Here is a 22,593-nt window from a genome sequence, read left to right on the forward strand (position 1 = left end):
CGAGAACAACTACAATTAGTGTACCTTCTATTTTTGGCAATCCTGAGAGAAACAAGTTCTATACGTTTCCAAAAGCTTGACATATTTTGAAAGACAATTATCTGAATGATCCATCTTTGTTCTTAAGTGATGGTATGTGTCTAATGAGTCTCTGTCTGTCTCTCTGTTTCCCTCCCCCCCTCTCAATTTTTTATCAAGGTAGGAGAAAAGTCTTAGAAATAAACTGAGTTTTTCAATAGATTTTCAGATGGTTTCAATAAGGCAGAATATAATTTATGAAATGTATCTAGTTCCCAAAATCTCTTTCAGGACTCTACAAAATATTCAGGTCCATACCATAAATAAATCCTATATTTGATTGTTGTTAATTTTAACCCTTTTAATGCTGTCATGCTATTGTAAGCCATCCAGAGTTATTCTGGGTAATGAAACTAGCAGCATATAAAATAATTAGTAAATAAATCATAAATCATAATTTTGCAGTGCAATCACTTGCCTTGCAAACCTGGATCAATCTTGATTTCATATATCCAAAACTCGATTCACATCTCCTTTGCCATATATGCACATGTATGCGCTCACATTTTGATCTGTATTGGACTTGCAAACAAGCCACCCATTCTAGACATGGAAATCCTATTAATGGTAAATGATGAAGTTGTTCATGCTTCACTGCCTTCAGCTGCAGCGTCTCATTGAATGGGGATTTGCATCTTGCTAAAACTGCCCATGTGAATATTTTATCTAAATAGATTTCAATGGACTGTTACTCTAAAAGTGTACATTTTTAGTAAGACAAAAAAAGTGAATCATAGTGAAAATCTGCTTTTCTTTGCCTTTTTTGCCTCATCAAGCAATATGACAAGTTTCTAATGGTGGTACTGAAGAAGGAGAAACTATTTTTCAAAACACTGTTTTTTCCCTCTCTCTTTTCTTTCTCTTTTTTTCCTCAGGTATTCTAATCAAATCACTGTTGTTGTTTAATCCTAGGTCTGTGTGCTGGAGAGACAGATATTTGATTTCCTTGGTTATCAGTGGGCACCAATCCTGGCAAATTTTGTACACATTATTATAGTTATACTTGGCCTATTTGGAACTATCCAGTATAGACCTCGCTACATAACAGGCGTAAGTATCATTAACTTTGTATGCTTAAGAATGTACTTGCTATATGAAATAAGAATTAAGAGATGTTAAGACAATCTGTATAGATTAGGAGGCATCTGTACATATAATCTTTGTGATCAAGACAGATTAACTATATCCAGAAAATACAGCAAATTGTTAAGAGATCACTGGATTTTTTTTTTAAAAAAGTATGTTACCAAGATTTACATAATGTCATGTATAAGTACTGGGGTATTTTAATATCTGAAAAGTTAAGCTATTTATGCTTTGTGAGTGAAATGGGCGATTTCTATCTCTCTCCCTCCCTCCCTCTCTCTTTCTCCAATCTGACTCTTTCTTGTACTGTTTTTCTAAAAGAACTAAACAGAAAATCCACAAAGAGCTATGCAATCTTGCAGTTAGCTGCTCATAATAAATTTTGAAGGCCAGAATGGGTTAAGTGGCAGAGAGAGGGAAAAAAATACTTAGATCCAGTCCAATGGAACACTTAAGACAACATGCATATAACTGTAAGCTTAAAACTATTCACAATAGTGGCAAATCTAATTCAGAGTTGAACTCAAATAGGAATCAGAGTTGTATTCAAAGAAGGATGAAAGTAAAAAGGAATGCAATAAAAATGGTTTTAAAAAATAATACAAGATGTCTGGCCAACAGAAATGACATTTCCATAGATTACAGTGTCAGACTTTATTCTTTTATGGCTTGGCCTACTGGATTGGATGGTTTATTTAGCTTTTCAACAAATGCTGAAAAATGTTATCCATAAGGATCAATAATAACAGCAGATTAAGTTCATCCACTAGAATTTAGCAACTGCTATTTTGACTCTATCAGCAACTTTGATGATTCAGGGTTATTGTATGAATATAGACCTTCATAATAATGTAGCTGTAGTTATATACTTCCAATTTTTGAAATGGATAACTGCTACTTGAGTGCTCAGAAGGCAAGAGGACTTCATTTATTTATTAAAGTTATTTCAGCTGCCCACTCCCGAAGATTCTGACTGTCTTACAAAATATAATAGTAAATTAGTTAAAAACATTGATAAAACAAAACAAGGCATCCTCGGCTAAAAACTACCATTAAAAACAAAACAAAAATGGGGTAATGAAATGTCTGCAAGAAAACAACCAAGCTCAGAGAGCATCTCATTTCAACCCTAAACTACAAATATTCTCCTTTGTTGAAAACAAAGAATGGCAAAGACCTTCCCAAACACATCAACTCTGAATCTGGGACTAAAAGCAGATTGTAAGAACTTATTAGAATCACAAGAAAGAGGGCAGCATCCACATTTCTGGAGAAATGATGTCCCAGAGTGTGGAGGTTGCAACAGAGAAGGTGTTCTTTCCAAATCCTAAAAGATGGCTACATGTAATAAAAGATAACTGGAATGCACCCATTCTGTCCAAACACACTGGATGGGCAAAAACAATGAGAGAAAGATGGTCCACATATAACCAGCTCATGAAGGGCTTTAGAGGTAAGAACCAGCACCTTGAACTGTATCTGGAACCCAACTGGCAGCCAATGCAGCTCTCATAGCAGTGGTGAAATATGGCTACAATAAACAGTGACCATTACTTTTTGCACCACTGTATTTCTGAACCTTCTGTAGTCAAAAATATAATCAGTGTCCAACACATCTTTTGATAATGGCTGATATGGTTTGGAATGTCATGGAAGACACTTTTTGAATATTATGTTTCTTGTGGATATTCCTTTATGCTTAGTCGGTGTTGCTTCTAAGGAGCAAAATATATTTCATTACAACAAAGCAGTTTGAAGTTTTGGTAGAAATAAAATTTCCATTTGGTTCTGAGTATAGTCTCACTAAACTCAGCTAATTGCAATAGTTCCTTCCTCAGGATTCCCTATCACAGTGCTTTGATTTAAATATTGTCTTAAAAGCTATGTTTATAATAAAATGATACATTAGAATATTCTATCACACTAAGTATTTTTCCAAGCCAGTTCCTTTAACTATACTGTGTAATTTGTAGTATCCTAGAAGAATTTATGTAGCTTTACCACCGACATCTCTGCCAATACTATAGATTTTTTGTTCCACATACATCAATTTGACAAACAAGCCAAGTGTCTACTCCTTTGCTTTATGTCTGCAAGAGTCATGTACTGTATGCTTCTTATACTTAGCATTCTCTTTGTTGAAGTTCATCTCTGAAGCTCTCTCCAACTCATTATTTCTTGATAGAATCATTCTGAATTATTGACATTATAAAACATAATTCACGGTTTTCCTCCAAATTATAGTAAAAAAGCTCCTAACATGCATGCAGATTCGTCTTTCCCTTCCTTCTGTTAGAATAGGTCAAACAAAACAGGAATTCTGTGACATGTTTACAAGCAATCTCCTTCTGTTCTAAATATATAGCCTTTATACAGGATAAAGCACAGGTCAGTGAACTATCTGGGTGATTCACAGATTACAAGCATTGTCACACAAGGATAAAGAAGTAATTCTCAAGTCTACAAGAGCTTGTTTTTTATATTTTGCCAAATATCCTGATAGGAAGATCCATGCAGCAAATCTACTCCCCTAATTTCATATAATGATTCTTGGATGTTCTGAGTCTCTCTGTTCACTGCTGGGAATAATATAGATGCCAGCCTGATGCTCTTATGGATTAAAATTAACATGTCAGAGGAATGATATAGCAACTTCCATTCCTGATGTATACATGTTAATTATGTCAGATCTTCAGAGCTCGTTTGTGTATACATTTTGTGGATGATAAACATCAACATGTTTGGCATGGAGTTGAAGCTGCTTAATGCAATGTCATTATGTCTCTAGGTAAAAAGGAGCACTAGAAAAAGGAGCACAGAGCCATTTTTTTTACAAATTACTTATGCTTCATATCTATCTCTGGCACATTTTTCTGGTAAAGCAATTTGGAAACATTGTTCTACTAGAACAGCCATTCTACTAGAGAACATGAACTATTTTCTTCCTAATTCTGCAATATATGAACGATTTGATTGCAAATTTGCCCTTCCAGTAGAATAGGATATTCATACTCCCATTATCACCCTTCATATCCAGAGATTTAGAAAATTTCCCAGAATAATTTCTATTTCCACAGACAGAAAAGAAGGAGATCTGTGAAAATTTTTGTAAATACAAGGAGTATTCATATAATGTTGAATATAGTCCTGTGCTTTGAAATGCTCAAATTATTTTATAAATTCTTGACTCTACAATAGTTACTTTGAGAGAAGAACAATTTATTTGCAGGCTGGTCCTACAGATCCTATTTTAAAAAAAAACAGTAAAGCAACAATCCTATCTCTATCTTTCATATTTATTCAAGGTCGACAAATGGAAACATGTTTTGGTTTGAATGGTTATAAAAACTCAACAAATTCCCCTTTCCCAAACTATGCTAGAACCAGAATAGATTTGCAAAAAAAATCAGAAAATGTACAACACTAAAAAAGCATCTTTTGAAAAAATATGTACAAAATGAGTATGTTTGAAGAAATGTACATGATAGGAATAATATTAAAGAAAACTAATATTTATGAAACATGTACAGATTAGAAAGTTCTCTCAATGATTAATATGTTATCAATTTCCAATCAGGTTTTCTTTTCTTTTTTTGCAAGGTATTGGGACTGAATTCATAAATGAATTCATAAATGAACAGAAATGAATGAAATGAATGTACAACTAGGTTGGAAAATGCAAAAATGAATGAAAATGAAAGGGAAAGAATTGCCCATTCTCCTATGTCAGTGGAGACGGCAGCCAGACTGGGTTTGCTCTGTCCAGTAACCAATTGGACTGGGTCTACAACCTGTGATGTCATCATGCACGGGTGGCTCTTCCCAGTTCTAGACTCAGTCTGTTAGGGATGTAACCTTAGGCTTGGCTTGGCAATGTATATAAGCTATGATTACTTTACTGTTACTTTAAATGATTAAGAGATGTAATTGGTTTGTTACCTCAAGCAGCTATAAGAGGGAGCCAGAATGGCTGTTAGCTCTCTGTTTTGTTAGAAGCTGATCGGTGTATACTGAGGTATTGTGGTTTGCTACTGTTTAGCTATACTTTGTGTGTTAGACTGACTATTTTGATAACTCAAAATAGAGGAGGAGGAGGAGCTTCCGGCAATGGCGGTCGCCTCTTGAGCTCCGGGAGACGCTATAGAGCTCCAACGGGGCAATGGGTGCTGTTCCCGGCCCTCGTTCCACCGGAGGGCCGAGAGTCGGACTCATAGACCACCCAGGCTGGTTTCGGACGTATTTTGGTCCGCCAGGGTGGTCGCGGTGATCGAGGGGAGGTCACAGAAGATCGACGTAAGGCAGGAAGAGGCTGGGGAGTGCGAGCAGGAGAGGAATGGTGGTGACGCAACAGCGTTCAGCGTTTGGCGTGCGCGCCGGCAGAGGAGACAAGCGGAGTGACAGAGCGGCCGGCAGAGAGGCGAGACAGCCGATTAGGAAAGGCTGAAAGAAGATCTGCTCGTAAAATGCCTCTGCCAAGGACCTTGCCGAGGCTTTTCGCTGAGGCTTCTTATCATCCTCTGGTGGCTCCTGGTGACTCCTGGAGGCCGGCGCTGTTGGGAAGACGCCGGAAGACCAACGCCTGGAACATAGGAACGCTGGGTGAGCACTGGGTGAGAGCCTGGACTACTGGACCCTTCAGGTGGGAGCCAGGACAGAGTGGGAGAGGATGGTGGTTATGGTGGTTGAGGGGGCCTGGATCATCTGAGGCCTCTGGAAGATCTGGCCTAGGGCCATGGACTGGGCCTATGACCATGGAGAGGTTGGAAGGCTGCCTGGGAGTATGGTTATCTGGAGCCAAGACTGCCCCCACCCTCACCCACCAAGGACCCTGAATCTCTGCTCCTGAGCTTATCCCCACCTAGGACCACCTAAGATCATGGAGGGTTATCACCAACTTTACAGCTGGGGCTATCACCCATTTTTCTACCGTTTTTACCATCATCGCCACATCCGTCTAATCTTATCATCTAGACATCTGCTTCCCCCCCCCCACTCATTACTGAAGAATTATCCAGGACAATGCCTCTTACCCCCCACATTGACATTGACTTATGGGACTAATGCCTTTTACCTCCCCCCCATACTGACTTATTTTTACCATCTACAGCACCTTAACCCCTACTGGAATTTTGTTGATAATAACTTATTCGAGGTTAGACTTGCTCCGCCTGCGGGAGGCCCCTCTCTCGCAGGTTTGGCCCTTGGCTTTTTCAAGGGCCCGCCTCGAGGACGGGTTCGTGGACCCCGAGAGGTGCAGGAACCGGAAGCTAAGGGGATTTTTAGTAAAATGTTTTTTATCTTTTTTAGGGGGTTCCAGGGTGGGGGGGAGGGCTAATCAGACCGGGAGGAGAGCCAGTGCCGGACAGACAGGTGAGTCCAGGAAGGACGGGGATGCGGTGGAGGGGGGGAATATAAAGGTCACTAGAGCAGAGGGTTGTCCTATCACAACGGTCGTGGGGAGGAGGGGATGCAAGGACAGGATGAGATCCCAAGGTCGGTTGGGAGACCCTGGCTGCTGGCTACGCCCGGTCGCTTGTACCAACCCCTGCAGTCTAGGTGGACAGGTGCTACAGAGCCAGGGCCTGCGGCTGATGCTTTGCAACGCAAGGTCTGTTACCAACAAGGCCCCCCTCATTAATGAGTTGATCTCAGAGGGGGAGCTAGACCTTGCAGGGATAACGGAGACCTGGTTGGGCCACGAGGGTGGTTTACCCCTCGTGGAAATGTGCCCACCAGGCTTCCGGGCATTCCATCAGCCCCGGGCCCTGGGTAAGGGTGGTGGGGTGGCGGTGGTTATGCGGGAATGTTTAGAGCCGAGTGAGTTCACTGTCCCTCAGATACCCGGGTGTGAGTCCCTTGGTGTGAACTGGGGCCCAGGGAGGCAGTGGGGCTTGCTGATTGTATACTTGGCTCCTCGCTATGCATCAGCAGCCCTGCCCGAGCTCCTCGAGCTAATCTCAGCGACGGCAGTTGAGACTCCCAGACTTTTGGTCATGGGGGACTTCAACTTGCCGTCAATGGCAGCGGCTTCTGAGGTGGCTCGGGAGTTCATGGCTTCCATGACGGCCATGGACCTGACCCAATTAGTGCAGGGCCCCACTCACGAAGGGGGCCACACACTGGACCTCATTTTTGTATCTGAACAGTGGACGAGTGATCTGGGAATAGGGGACTTAGTCATCACGCCCCTGTCATGGTCAGACCACTCATCCCTCCGGCTGGACTTCCCTGGCGCTATCCCCCACCGCGAGGAGGCGGAACCAGACTCTACAAGCTGGTACCGCCCCAGGCACCTGATGGAATCGGATAGATTCCAGACGGAGCTTGGGCCAATACCTGTCGCCTTGTCCCGCTCCCGCTCCGAGGACCTAGTGACTGCCTGGAATAGGGCGACGACTGGGGCCTTGCACCGGGTTGCGCCTTTGCGACCTCTCCTGCGGCATCGACCCACCCGGGCTCCTTGGTTCACTGAGGAGCTAAGGGTGATGAAGCGCCACAGGAGACGTCTAGAGAGCAGGTGGAGGTCCTCACGCTCCGAATCTGACCGAACACAGGTAAGAGCCTATTTGCGGACTTACCTTGTGGCAATAAGAGCGGCCAAGCGCAGACATTGTGCTGCCCTTATTGCGTCCGCGGATAACCGCCCTGCCGCCCTGTTTTGGGTGACCCGCTCCCTTTTATCGCAGGGGACGCGAGAGACACCCTTACAGAGAAGAGCAGAGGAGTTTGGGGAATATCTTCAGGACAAAATCGATCAGATCCGGAGCGGATGGACCTCCGTCAGTGGACCAGACGAGCTGTCAACAGCGAGTCTTGAGAGACCATTCTGGGAGGAGTTTGACTCTGTTGCCCCCGAGGATTAGGACAGGTTGCATGGACAGCTACGACCCACCACATGTTCAATGGACCCGTGCCCCTCCTGGCTGGTACTGGCAGCCTGGGAGGTGACACGAGGCTGGCTTCTGGGCCTGGTGAACGCCTCATTGGGTGAGGGTTACTTACCAACCGCCTTGAAAGAGGCGGTGGTGAGACCCTTGCTCAAGAGACCTTCGCTCGACCCAATGGAGCTAGCTAATTACCGTCCAGTCTCCAACCTCCCCTTCTTGGCGAAGGTTGTTGAGAATGTGGTGGCGCAGCAGTTTCCACGACACCTGGACGAATCCGACTATCTAGACCCACGCCAGTCCGGCTTCCGACCCGGGCACAGCACTGAGACAGCCTTGGTCGCGTTGGTTGATGATCTCTGGAGGGCCAGAGATAGGGGTTGTTCCTCTATCCTGGTCCTATTAGACCTCTCGGCGGCTTTTGATACCATTGACCATGGTATCCTATTGCGCCGGTTGGAGGGGATGGGAGTCGGAGGCACCGTTCTGCGGTGGTTCGGCTCCTACCTCTCCGACCGGAAGCAATGTGTGTTGACAGGGGGGCAGAGGTCGTCCCTGAGGCCACTCACTTGTGGGGTGCCGCAGGGGTCGGTCCTCTCGCCTCTCCTGTTCAACGCATATGTGAAGCCACTGGGTGAGATCATCCGTGGCTTTGGGGTTGAGTACCACCTGTACGCTGATGACACTCAGCTGTACATTTCAACCCCAAACCACCCCAACGAGGCTGTCGAAGTGATGTCCCGGTGTTTGGAAGCCGTCGGGGTCTGGATGGGGGACAACAGACTCAAACTCAACCCCTCCAAGACCGAGTGGCTATGGGTACCGGCACCTCGGTTCAGCCAGCTGACACCATCGCTGGCGATAGGGGGCGAACAACTGTCCCCTGTGGAGCGGGCGCGCAATTTGGGCGTCCTCCTTGATGCCCAGCTGTCACTGGAGGACCATGTGGCAGCTGTGGCAAGGGGGGCGTTCCACCAGGTTCGCCTGGTGCGCCAATTGCACCCCCTACTGGACCGGAGTGCCCTGCGCACGGTCACTCATGCGCTGGTGACGTCTCGCCTGGACTACTGCAATGCCCTCTACATGGGGCTTCCCTTGGGACGCATCCGGAGACTGCAGCTAGTTCAGAACGCAGCCGCGCGGGTTATCATGGGGAGTACACGTTACTTCCACGTAACACCGCTCCTGCGCGAACTGCACTGGCTACCTGTGGCCTTTCGGGTGCGTTTCAAGGTATTGATCACTATCTTTAAAGCGCTCCATGGCATAGGACCTAGATATCTGCAGGATCGCATCCTACCACACACGTCCCTGCGACCTATTCGCTCACACAGGGAGGGACTCCTCCTGGTGCCGTCCGCTAGGCAGTGTCAGCGGGCGACACCTAGGAGTAGGTCCTTCTCTGTGATGGGCCCAACCCTCTGGAATGACCTCCCCCCCGACATTCGAACCACCACCGACCTCCGTTCCTTCCATCAAAAGTTAAAGACTCACCTATTTCAATCAGCTGGCCTGGCACTTTCTTAGTTTTACCTCCCGGGGATTTATTTTAATTGGGTTTGGGTTTTTAATTGGGGATGTTTTTAGGGTTTTAGAATATATTTATTTCTTGTACAGCCTATCTCCTCCATCCAAATGTATTTAATTGTTTTATGATTGTATTTTTATCTGCATTGACTGTACACAGCCCCGAGTCCCTTTTTGGGAGAGGGGGCGGTCTAGAAATCAAATAAATAATAAATAAATAAATAAATAAATAAATAAATAAATAAATAAATAAATAAATAAATAAATAAATAAATAAATAAATAAAAAAAAAAACTGAATTACTGAACCGTGTATGACTTGGACTGTTAACTGGATTCTGAATACCTCTATATTTCTACATAGTAAACTACTATGTTTTATATTATTCAGTGTCTCTGTATGCTGGTTTGTGCATGTTATTCCATATCACTCTCATTACGCTTCTCTACATACTCGCTCTTCTAACGGGGAGCTTAATTATTTAACACAGTCCAACATGAATAGTTGTGATATTGATCTCTCCTTACTAAATGTAGGATTTTTTCAATAAAGGTACTTTTAATAGCTTTTTCCAAAAAAAAATACCTTTTTCTCCTGCTCTCCATACCATCGGATTGAGCACGAGATTTGAAAATTGGCCTCTGGGCCTCCGGCCTGGCTGCTAACTCCCCATGGCTCCACAGACTCAGGCACCCAGGGAGTCACATTTCGAGCCACACTGACTACCAAGCTCACGAGCTGCGGCTCAGAGGCTGCCCAGGGAGACCGCTTTGCCTCCTTTCGGCTCTTCTCAGCTGCAGCTGAAGAATCCGACTTCAAAGGGTGCCGTTGAAGCCATGAAAAGCCACGGTGGCCATTTTGATGCGTCTAACAGCTTGTTTGAAGCAAGGAGAGTGGTGGATGCCATTTTGTGGCCATCAGCCTCACCGAAGCTCAGCAGAACTACAGAGAGGCTTCCTTCGGCTACCTTGAACTCTGCTGTGGTGAGATTGTTCCATTTTATTGCTGGAACCTTGTTCTTAGTGGCCCCTTCCATTTACCTCATGGCTTCATCTGGGGATTCCAATGCCCTTTCTGGCCCTATCCGTCAAAGGGACGTAGAGGAGGCAGGCCTTCTGGGGTCAGAACCAGCCGTAAAAGGATAATGGTAAGGATAATGGAGATATGGGCAAAGCTGTCAAAATTTCAAAAGCTTCGCTGAGGGCTGAGGAAAGGAGACAGAGAGCCCTAGACAAAGAATTTGAAAGGGCCCAAAGGCAGGCTGCTCAAGGGGCCAGATCTATCTCCCCTCCCACAATTGTTGCACCAGATCTTCCAGAGCTGCCTCCTATTAATGCTTGCCCCTCTTTGGGTGAGATGTCTTCTGATTCTGAAGGGGAGTTCTCTTCCTCTTCTCTGCAGCCTGATATGAGAGGGAATTTTTTTGATGCACCCCTGAACAGGGATGACTCATTTGAACAGGGCATTTCTGCTCCATCGGGTCCTCTTCATTCCCTCCAAGGCACGGGCCCACAGGCCTCAGCTGCAGTCCCTCCTGACATGGCCTCAATCATCTCTGAGGCAACTAAACAAGGCGTTGTGGGCTTTCAACAGAGGCCTTCTTCTAGGTCATCTAGCAGGCGCAGACACAAGTCCTCCAAGAGGTCAAGACATCCTCCTCCTTCCACCTCAGCAAGTCAGGCTTCAATTTTTGGGGAACAGGATACCCTCAGAGACTCGGACCTATCGGATGATGAGGGCATCACCCCAGATGTTCCGGCATTTGCTGTTCATTTAAACCCAATTGCTTTAAATCACTTCTGCTTAAAGCCAAAAAGGCAGCTAACCTGACTTCTTCCCCTCAGGCTCTGACTCCTGACACAACATCTGCAGAACATCCCAACACCCTCTTCTCTGAACCAACGGTGGAGAAAAGGTCATTCCAGCTCCAAAACATTTCATGAATGTGGTGCAGCGGCAGTGGGAATCTCCAGGAGCAGGTCCTCTTCCCACCAACTTGGACAAGCGCCTCTACAACATCGCTCCTGATCTCTCCAAGTTCCTAGCGACACCTCCAGTTGATGTTCCAGTTGCAGCCTTGTCCTCGCCTATGGTAGTTTCTGGAGTTCCTGAAGAGGTCCTCAAGGCCAAGGAACAGACATTAGTTAAGGGCTATCAGGCAGTTGCCTGGGCTGTGCGGACTTCTACAGCCACCTCCTTTTTCTCCAGGGCAGCCCAAGTGTGGATCCAGCAGCTCCAGGAAAGAATTGCTACCACAGATACCAGATACCATCGGGATCTGAATAAAATCAGGGCTGCTATCTAATACGCTGCGGATGCTTCTCTGAACGCAGCCTGCTTTGCATCCAAGGCAATGGCATCCTCTATCACAGCGAGGAGGCTGCTATGGCTTAAACCATGGCAAGCTGACGTCCACACCAAATGCTCCTGGCAGCTTCCCCATTTGCGGGCTCTCACCTTTTCAGAGCCCCCTTTGATCCGTACCTTACTGAATCCAAGGATAAACGTAAGGTGCCCTCCTCGATATATAAAAAGCAGGACAACCGCCCTATCCCTTTCTATAGGAGGTGCCCTTTTTGAGGGGCAGGTGGGGGATTCTCTTTCCCCTGTCTTCAGCAACAGTCTTTGCCTCCCAAACAGGGACCCCAAAATCAGGACAAGTCCAATAGAGGGAGAATGAGGGAGAGGGAGGAGAGGGAGAGACAGATAAAGAGATTAGGGAGGGAGGGAGAGGGAGATAGAGAGGGAGAAAGAGAGATGGGAGAGGGAGAAAGAGAAAAGGGGAGAGGTAGAATGTGTGTATGTGTGTTTGTATTTCCCATAGAAAAAAAACAGCCACAAAACCTGGGAAGCCGTGGCTAAGGAGAAGTCAAGTGACTTGGTGGGAGTGTGTAACATCGAGTTGCCCACTCAGACTTTGTGGCTCCCGGTGTTTTATTTTCTCTGGGAAACGGGCCCAAGTGGCTCTTTGAGTGTTTATGATTGTAGACCCCTGGCCTAAGACCATCGGAAAACACATATTTTCGATGGTCTTAGGAACTGAGACACTGGTTCCTATGGTTGGGGGTCACCACAACATGAGGAACTGTATTAAAGGGTCGCGAAATTGGGAAGGTTGAGAACCACTGTTCTAGAGACTCTCACCTCACAGCCATTTGAACCTTTACGATCCACGTCTTTGAAATTATTGTCTTTAAAAACTTTATTTCTAGTAGCCATAACATCGTCAGCCCTGTCAGTGAGACACTATCTATGCATATTTCACCCTGACAGGGTTGTGCTACGCCTTGACCTACATACCAAAAATCAACAGCAGTTTTCACAGGGCCCAACAATTGACATTACTGGACTTTTGCCCATCTTCTCAACACCAGCTGGAGTGCAAACGGCACACCCTCGATGTCCGCAGGGCTCTTAGAATTTATATCAACCGCACTGCCTCGCTTTGACGTTCTGAATGCCTTTTCGTCTTGTTCCACCAGACATCTTTGGAGACGAAGGCCTCACCATCAAGCCTGGGATGATGGATTAGAGCATGCATTAAACTAACCTATGAACTTCAGTCATTACAGGTTCCACAGAACATTACGGCTCACTCCACCAGGAGTGCGGCAACCACAGCGGCATGGTCTACTCAGGCGTCTATCGAAGATGTTTGCTGGGCGGCCACATGGACATCACCTATGGCCTTCATACGCCACTACAAATTAGACAAGTATGCTTTGGCCGATGCAGCCTTTGGTCGCAGGGTGCTGCAACAAGAACATGTGCCTTAACAGACTTTTACCGTCATTTCCCTTCCCTAGTGGACAGCCCTTCCTTTGGTATGTACCAGTCTGGCTGCTGTCTCTACTGACATAGGAGAATGAGTGTTGGTCCTTACCTGATACGCTCATTCTCTCTGAAGTGGAGACAGAAGCCAGCCCCACCCTGTTTTTGTCTTAGTCGAACCGAGAGCTTTTTGTACATAAGGAGAGAGTGCTTTTCTGCAGTGTTATTTTTTTTCTCAATTCTCACATGAGTCTACAGTCTCCTTTGTCTAGAACTGGGAGAAGCCACCAATGCATGATGACATCACAGATTGTAGACCCAGTGCAATTGGTTACTGGACAGAGCAAACCCAGTCTGGCTGCTGTCTCCACTTCAGAGAGAATGAGTGTATCATGTAAGGACCAACACCCAGTGAAAGGTCACATAAGCAGCATTTCTTGACTATTTCTGAAAATGTCTTCCTTGCTGCATCAAAATCGTCTCCTTTTCAAACAGCAGCAAGTTTGGATTCATAAAATCAGAGTCTTTTTGTTAGATAAGTCTAAAAGTTGCGCTAACTGCAGGTAACGGTTAAATATCTTTTTCTCAAACCTCTCTTAGAAAGAAAAATAAGCAAATGAATGTTGCACTTTCATCTGGAGATTAGCAGTTAAATTAGTCCATCTTTCTACTTATAAAATCTGAGATACTGCTTTAATTACTGCTATGCAAATCACTGCTTGAATTTCAGGAGCTAATATAGATTTGTAGGTAAAGACTGTAAATTATCATAATTGGCTTTAAACTGCAATCTTAAACTCAAATGCTTGGAAGTAAACTTTATTGACTTTAGTGAGACTTCCTAGTAAATCTTTTAGAGATGAGCTCTTTCCCTTCCTCTTTGTATTTTAGCTATTTCTTTCTTGGATTATTTGCAATGTATATATTCCATCTTTTTTTCCACAAAATCAAATTTTGATTTATTCAAATATAAATTTATGTTTTGTTTCATCTTTATGGAGCAGGTAACTGTTAAAAATTCATTCATCTTTGAAGAGTAGCTGATATTTTCAGCTATACTTCTTCATTATGTTAGCATGGTGGTTTATTATATTCCTGTGGTCCCTAAGCCAGGAGATGGAAGAAAGGACACAACCCCCATAAAATGTATTACTTTTTATTTCATTGTTATTTTAGGAGGGGGAATCATTTTATTCTTCTGATGGCTAATGGATTCATACACCCTATTCTTTGTTATGACATATTTATATTTCTTTAAGGTAATTCCTTTCTAGGATAAGCAATATTATAAGCAACACATAAAAACGAGTAAGGAATAATGCGTCAAAGAAAATAAAAGCATGAAGCAAGATAATATCTAAATTTAATTTACAGCAACACCATTTTTCTATAGTTCTCAATAACATTCTATTCTTGCAAATATCCTTCTACCACATCCATATATAGTTCTAAACATATTTATATATGAAAAATAGGGCCTGTAAAGAAAATGACTACTTGCTTGTCACGATGTTAAAAAGTTTGCTAGGCCTGAACTGCTTAAACTGACATTCAAGAGTTAAACTAAGAAAGCTTTATTGCGCAGGTCATAAAACAAAATGTTATCTGAAAGTGATTTATTGCGCACGCGTTACACATTCCAAAAATTCCTTTTCTTCTTTGTTCGGCTGCCAGCTTGGCAGACGTAGCTTTCATTATCAAAATGTAACCATTAGTTATTTCTGTTTCATTTACTTTTTATTTTATTATTAAAGTTTGTTTATTAATTAGAATATTTTTAAAGACTTTTATTTTTCTCAATATCTCAAAAGATATGCGGAAGGGAATCAGCCACGGTCCATTGATCTCAGATTTCCCCAGGGCATTTTTCCCCTGACAACTTGGTTGCAGAGGTTGGCTGTAGCTGAGATGGCTACAATTTATGGCTGTATTTTCCCTTCATGCTATCTAAAGATAACCGACTAAGCCTAATTAGCAATGTCGGAGAAAAAGAAAAAAAAGAAAAGGAAAGATGGGGCGAGCACAGATGAATCAGCTTCCTCTGACAAGGAGGCCCCCTCGGACACAGAGAAGCAAGATCAAAACGTGCTTCAGGAGCAACAAAGTGCCGAGCCAAATGTGGGGGAAGGAGCTACAGGACGCGATATCCACGAAACGAGGTCAATGGTTCCTCCTTCTAAAATATCTCCAGGAGATTATGAATTTTTGGGGGCCAAGCCAAAACTTCCCACTCTGCCAGAGCCACTCCATTCCCAGACCCTCGCAGATTATCAAACAATTGATGAATGGCAACTGCCGGCACAAAAAAAATCCTCCCACGCAGAAGCAGATTTTATGAAATCCCCCCAGATGATGAGCAAGAAATGCAAAGCTATCTTGATCAAATAGAACGTTTCGAAAGATATGCTAGGGAGGCGAGAGTGTGTTTTGAAGAGATAAGGCGAAGTAGGAGAAGCTCCCCCATTCCCAAAATGTCTGAGGACGCCATCTTGTCTTCAAAACAACAGCCTAAGACACACCCCACAGAGTTCATTGGTCAATCAGAACAAAGAGACATGTACACGTCACCGAGGTCACGTGGTCCCTTTGAGTCAACTGAACTTCCGCATACGTATAGAAAGGTGAGGCAGCCAAAAAGTGAAGCTGCACTGCCGTCTGCTGGCGGAGAAAAATTATTACAGCAAAAGATGAAGCAGTTGGACCAGATTTTTAGAGATCTGTCTATGAGTTTTACAGAAGCCCAAGCTTTGCCCTCAAAGGATAAGTCTTCAACACCCCCTGGCAGTGCTGAATCCTCCCTAGATGGAAAAGGGCAAAGCCAAAGGCGAATTCGAGGAAGCCAATTTGATGTTGCCACGCAAAGGCCAATGATGCAACCCCAGCATCCCCTGGTTCAACAACCAGATTTGCAACCAGAGCAACAAATTGTTCCTCAGCAGGTATTCACAGTCACCCCCTTGACTGGTGAGTCCAAATTAAAGGAGTCAGGAGAGAATTATAAAGCCTGGGTCAGTGAAATTGCGCTCTTGCTTCGAAGAGAAGGCACATATTCCATGGTTTTTAATCCTCCCCGTCAACCCTGGACACCTGCGATAAGAGACCTCGAAAACAGAGCAATCACGACTTTGCTCATGTCAATGGAAAATGAGATCCAAGGTATCTTTCCACCTGATGCAACTGCCCAAGAAATATGGGCTATTTTGGAAGATTGCTACAGGCCCGTTTCAATTGAATCCTCATGTTTGCTCATGTCTGAGTTCCATGGTTCGAAGTTGAAACCTGGTGAACGAATTGGTGGACATTTGACCAAACTGAAAAGAATGAGAAGTGAATTGAGACAAAATGGCCATGTAATCGATGATATCCAAATGATTAGCATCATCATTAACTCATTGAATTTAGAATGGAAAGATGCTGTTGCAAAGATTAACTACGTGCCTATTGCTCAACGCACAGTTAACCACGTTTGCAGACTTTTAGTGGAAGACAAAGCTATCAGGTTAGCTACACCACATCTGCAACGGCCTCCAGCGTTAAAGGCTCCAGCCAGACGTCCCTTCCGAGGAAGAGGCTACGCTCCAAGGATGCCAAAATGCTACACCTGCAACCGTGTGGGACATGACACCCGGGATTGTCCCCAATGAGTTCCAGCTCCCGTCACATACCAGCCCAGAGGAACAGATTCCAGAGGCAGAGGTAGAGGCGGAAGACAAGGCCGTCGTGGTCCAAGGCGTGATTCACAAGCTCCACTTGTGACACTGGCCATAACCAACGTTCCACAACCTGATCCAAAGTTCGACAGACGTCTTTTGTGGACTTTAGACAGTGGAGCAGCTGTGCACGTTACCCACAGAAGGGAACTTTTCACAGAGATGGGCGAACCAGAGCCCGAGTATCGAGAACTGTATTCCTTCACCAACCACACTTGCAAGGTTATGGGAAAAGGAACTGTTTACATTGAAGAGCTCGATACACACATCCCTGATGTTTATTACATACCTTCAGCAACCAGTAATTTGCTTAGTCAAAGTTATTTGTCTAGAGATTTAAAGTTCCAGGTTCACCACCTCGAAAAAGCAAGTTACTTAGTTAAAGATGGAGATATTGTTGCTGAAACTATGCTGATTGGTGGTGTTTATTACTTAAAGCCAAAGCCTAAAGGGCAAGCACAGGCGAGTATGCAAACTCCAAAAAGGCACAACGTGAACCCAGAGAGAGTTGTCCCAGAGAGAGAAAACGTTACTGTGCCAAAGGCTCCTAAAGCCAACAAACAAAGAAAACAGAAACAGATTGCTCAAAGCAAGCCTGAGGGTCCTCATGAAACTGTTAATGTTGAGAATTCACTAACTGGTAAACCTTTGCATTCCAGGTGTATTCACAAGTGGCACAGAAGATTGGGATATGCCAGTTTCCGTGTTCTTAGAAAGATGCCGGAGTTCGCAAAAGGTTTGGATCTAAAGGGGTGTAAGGTGTTTTTGGATTGTGCGGTTTGCAAAAAGGCTAAATCCAAGGCGGCTCCAATTCCAAAACACGCTACACGCCGGTCAACACGCATTTTTGATTTGGTACACACTGACATAGTGGGTCCTTTCCCACCAACACTTGGTGGCAGAAAGTATTTTTTAACAATTGTAGATAATCATTCTAGATATGGATTTGTATATCCTATGAGAGAGAAATCTGAGACCTTTCAGATCTTTAAAGACTTTGCAGCGTTTGTTTCTACACAATACCAAGTTCGCATCACCAGAATCCAGAGTGACCGTGGTGCAAAATTCATGTCTCAGCGTTTCCAGGACTGGATGCGTAAGAATGGAATTCTTCATCAGACATCTGCTCCATATACACCGGCTCATAACGGAGTCGTAGAAAGAAGACAAGGGGTTCTACAAACCATGATGCGTTGTCTTCTAGAAGATGCCAATCTCAGTAACGCATACTGGGGTGAAGCAATCAAGTATGCAAATTACATTGTCAACCGTACTTGGAGCAGTGTAATCAATCAAACTCCTTTCTACATGCTGTATGGCTACAAGCCTGATCTCAAGAACCTCCACATTTTTGGTTCATATGCTATGGTGAACACTCCCTTAAGTCAAAGAAGAAAGGGAGGTACAGTAGCAAAGAGACTAAGATTTATGGGTATTGATGATAATTCAAAATGGTACAAATTCATTGATACTAAACATGTGATTGTCATTTCACAATCTGCTAATTTCGAGGAAGACATTGACTGGTCCAGGATTCATTCCAATGATCCTGAAGTTTATTTTCCTAGAGATGGTGTTCCAGATGCCACGCAGCCTGATGGCAATTCGCAGGCAGATATTCCTTCTACCAGTTCTTCACAAACTGATGTTCCGTCTTCGCAAGCCGCGGATGCTGATGCTAGCGACGAACGTGAGGACGAGGATGATGATGAAGAAGAAGAAGAAGACTGGTCTGTTGCTCCTAGACGCTCCAAGAGGGCCACAAAAGGAATCCCTCCACAACGTTATTCATGGCAACTCACAAAATCACCATTACCTTTGATTTGCAACGTTACTCTTCCTCCTGAGACATTCACACAAATCAAACAGCTTCCTGATTCAGAACAAGACAAGTGGTATGATGCAATGCAGGATGAAATGGACAGTTTAAAGAAACTTAATGTATTCACACCTGCAAAACCTCCAGCAAACAAGAAAGTCATTGGCACCCGATGGGTCTACAGAATCAAGAAGAAACCAAATGGTGAGTCTTTATACAAAGCCAGACTTGTAGCTCAGGGTTTCGCTCAACGTTATCCTGAGGACTACACAAACACTTACTCACCAACAGTCAGAACTGAAAGTGTAAAAATTGCTTTAACCACTGCAACTATTCTTGGTTTAGAAGTTTTTCAATTTGATGTGGACACAGCTTATCTACATGCAGACCTAGATGAAGAGATCTACGTGAGAAGCCCTCCAGGATTCCGAAAGCAAGAAGGGGATACCTGGTTCCTGAACAAAAGTCTTTATGGTCTGAAACAGTCAGGTTTAATGTGGTATTTATGTCTTACTGACAAACTAAATTCAATGGGCTTTATTAAGTCCGAAACTGATGAATGCGTGTTCACAAAAAGATCTAACAATGCATATGAGATAATTCTTGTTTATGTTGATGATATTGTTTATATTGGTCCAAATAAGAAAATGCGTGAGATTTTTGCTAAAAGTTTGCAGAGATACTTCACACTAAAATCTTTAGGACACATTAGCACTTATTTAGGTGTTCAAATTGAAAAGACACAGAAGGGGTTTAGTCTTTCACAAGAAGAGAAAATTGACCACATTCTACATCATTGCAACATGAAAGATGCTAGCACAACAAAGACACCCATGCAAACAGATTTTCACAACTTAACACATGAACCAAGTCCTGAGTTCGAGGATCAAACACTTTATCGTTCAGTCATTGGTTCACTATTATACATTAGTAGTTGGACCAGACCTGACATCGCACTTAGTGTTAATCTTTTATCACGACACGTAGGTAAGGCAACACAATTTCATTGGTCATGCATTAAGAAGTTGTTGAAATACCTGAAACACACTAAACACATGAAGTTATTGCTAGAACCAACACACACTGATCAACCAAAGTTGATTTGTTTTTCTGATTCCGACTGGGCGAACGACAAGAAGTCACGCAAAAGCACTTCTGGTTACATGATGTTCCTAAATGGTTGTCCTGTTTACTGGCAAGTGAGAAAACAGAGTTTTGTTTCATGTTCATCTACTGAAGCTGAATATGCTTGTGTTTCAGATGCTTGTAATTCTCTAACGTGGTTTGATGCTTTGATCACAGATATCTGGACACGTCCGATTCGACCAATCACCGTGATGGAAGATAATGTATCTGTGGTTTATATTTCTGAGTCACATTTTACAGGTTCTAGGTCCAGACACATTGACATTCGTTATCAAAACACAAAGCAATTACTTAAGCAAGGTTTTGTTAAATTGCAATATGTTTCTACACATGATCAGATCGCAGACATGCTTAACAAACCACTTGCCGCAAATCAACACGAGTATCTGCGAAAGAAGATGTGCCTTAATTGATGATTTGATGACGTCAGCCCAGACTAGCAAAAGAAGGGGTGTCACGATGTTAAAAAGTTTGCTAGGCCTGAACTGCCTAAACTGACATTCAAGAGTTAAACTAAGAAAGCTTTATTGCGCAGGTCATAAAACAAAATGTTATCTGAAAGTGATTTATTGCGCACGCGTTACACATTCCAAAAATTCCTTTTCTTCTTTGTTCGGCTGCCAGCTTGGCAGACGTAGCTTTCATTATCAAAATGTAACCTTTAGTTATTTCTGTTTCATTTACTTTTTATTTTATTATTAAAGTTTGTTTATTAATTAGAATATTTTTAAAGACTTTTATTTTTCTCAATATCTCAAAAGATATGCGGAAGGGAATCAGCCACGGTCCATTGATCTCAGATTTCCCCAGGGCATTTTTCCCCTGACATTGCTAACTATTTCCAAGTGTCAGGAAGGAAAAAATAACGTTTATTCATAAATTTATCTACAAATGTCTTTATTTTGGTTTTTTTTTTTTGTTACTAGGTAGTTAGCTGTTAATATCAGCTTTAACTCTCCTAACAAAAACTTCTGTAGTTTATCTTAACATAGGTGCCTATAATGTGCTTTATTTAAAGAAAAATAGAACTGGATGTAAAAATAGAAGATAACTTGGTTTAAACTACATTCAAAACTGTATAATAAAACATAGCACCTGGCTGCTTCCTTCATGCCTTGAAGTCATGAAAAATACCAGTGGAAGCTTATCCTTTGCCCAAAATACTGAACAGGAGTAACCTCAAGACATTGACTTTAGGAGTTTGGTATCTTTATGATAGAAATTTTCCATTACTTGAGGGGTTGTCACAAAAAAAAGGGGTCAACCTATTTTCCAAAGCACCAGAGGATGGGGATGGAAGATCATTAAAAAGATATCCAACCAGAAGTAAGGAGAAATTTCCTGACAGTGACAGTGATTAATCGTGCAACAACTTGCCTCGAGAAGTTGTGGGTGCTCCATCACTGGAGGTTTTCAAGAAGAGACCGAACCACCATTTTGCCTAAATGGTATAGGGCAGCGATGGCGAACCTTTTATGGCTCGCATGCCATAAGTGGGAGGAGCACAGGGGGGTCGTGTGTGGGCGTGCCGCACCCATAATACAATGTGCGACCCACCCAGTGCGCATGTGTGCACTACAGGCGCGACCCACCCATTTGTACGTGCTTTTTTCACCCTCCCCATGCTCCAGAGGCTTTATAGGAGCCTGGGGAGGGCGAAAACAGCCTCACCCACCCCTCCGGAGGCCCTCCGGAAGCTTCAGGGACCTTCAGGAGGCTTCCCTGAAGCCTTCGGAGCAGTCAAAACGACCCTCCAAGCAAACCGGAAGTGACTTCCTGTTTGCTCAGAGGGTCATTTTGAGCACTCTGAAGGCTTCAGGGACTGTCCGGAGGCCTCCCAGACGCCTTTGGAGCGCTCAAAACAACCCTCCGAGCAAACCGGAAGTCACTTCCGGTTTGCTCGGAGGGTCATTTTAAGCCATTCCCGAACTTCCGGTTTGCCCGTATGGCCGGTTTTTTACACTCCGGAGGCTTCACGGAAGCTCATGAAGCCTCCAGAGGGCCTCTGGAGGGGTGTGGGAGGCTCTTTCCGCCCTCCCCAGGCTCCTATAAAGTCTCTGGAGCCTGGGGAGGGCGAAAAATGGCTTTTAAAAAGGGTGAACTCAGCTGGCCAGTGCGCGCATGCTGACAGGGCAGCGCCTCGTGTGCCCTGATAAATGGCTCCTCGTGCCACCTGGGGCACGCGTGCCATAAGTTCGCCATCACTGGTATAGGGTGTCCTGCCATGGGCATGAGGTTGGACCACAAGACCTCCAAGGTCCCTTCTAACCCTATTATATTATGTTCTGTGTTATAGCTTAAGAGGCTCATCCCCTAAGACCTTTAAAACGTGATGGAAACTTCCTTCACACAGAACCCAGACACAACGTATGGTAACTTCAACAAATAAGAATTATGTTGGACTTCTTTTCCAAAAGCCTTTAGAGGCCTGCTAGGTGACTGGTGGCTGCATTCCAAAGATGATTTCTGAATTCTCAGAAGAAATCTAGCAGGTGACAATTGCTCAGTTCCTTGAGCATAATTGTTGGTTGGATTCCAGTGCATGCTATCCCTAGTTAAATTGATATGCTTT

General features: G+C 43.9%; 1 protein-coding gene across 5 annotated transcripts in view; it reads left to right on the plus strand.

Annotated features, from left to right (window-relative positions):
- NKAIN2 (sodium/potassium transporting ATPase interacting 2) overlaps positions 1–22,593 on the plus strand; it is a gene marked incomplete at its 3' end in the record, with an annotated part of 634,996 nt that overhangs the window by 312,683 nt on the left and 299,720 nt on the right. For all 5 annotated transcript variants that reach the window (XM_081942718.1, XM_081942719.1, XM_081942721.1 and 2 more), the window contains exon 2: positions 991–1,128. In XM_081942718.1, the coding sequence (XP_081798844.1) occupies positions 991–1,128 (138 nt within the window). The remainder of the gene's footprint in view (positions 1–990; positions 1,129–22,593) is intronic.

This window comes from Natrix helvetica, assembly GCF_964273705.1.
Source record: "Natrix helvetica genome assembly, chromosome: 2".
Classification (NCBI taxonomy): Eukaryota; Metazoa; Chordata; class Lepidosauria; order Squamata; family Natricidae; genus Natrix; species Natrix helvetica.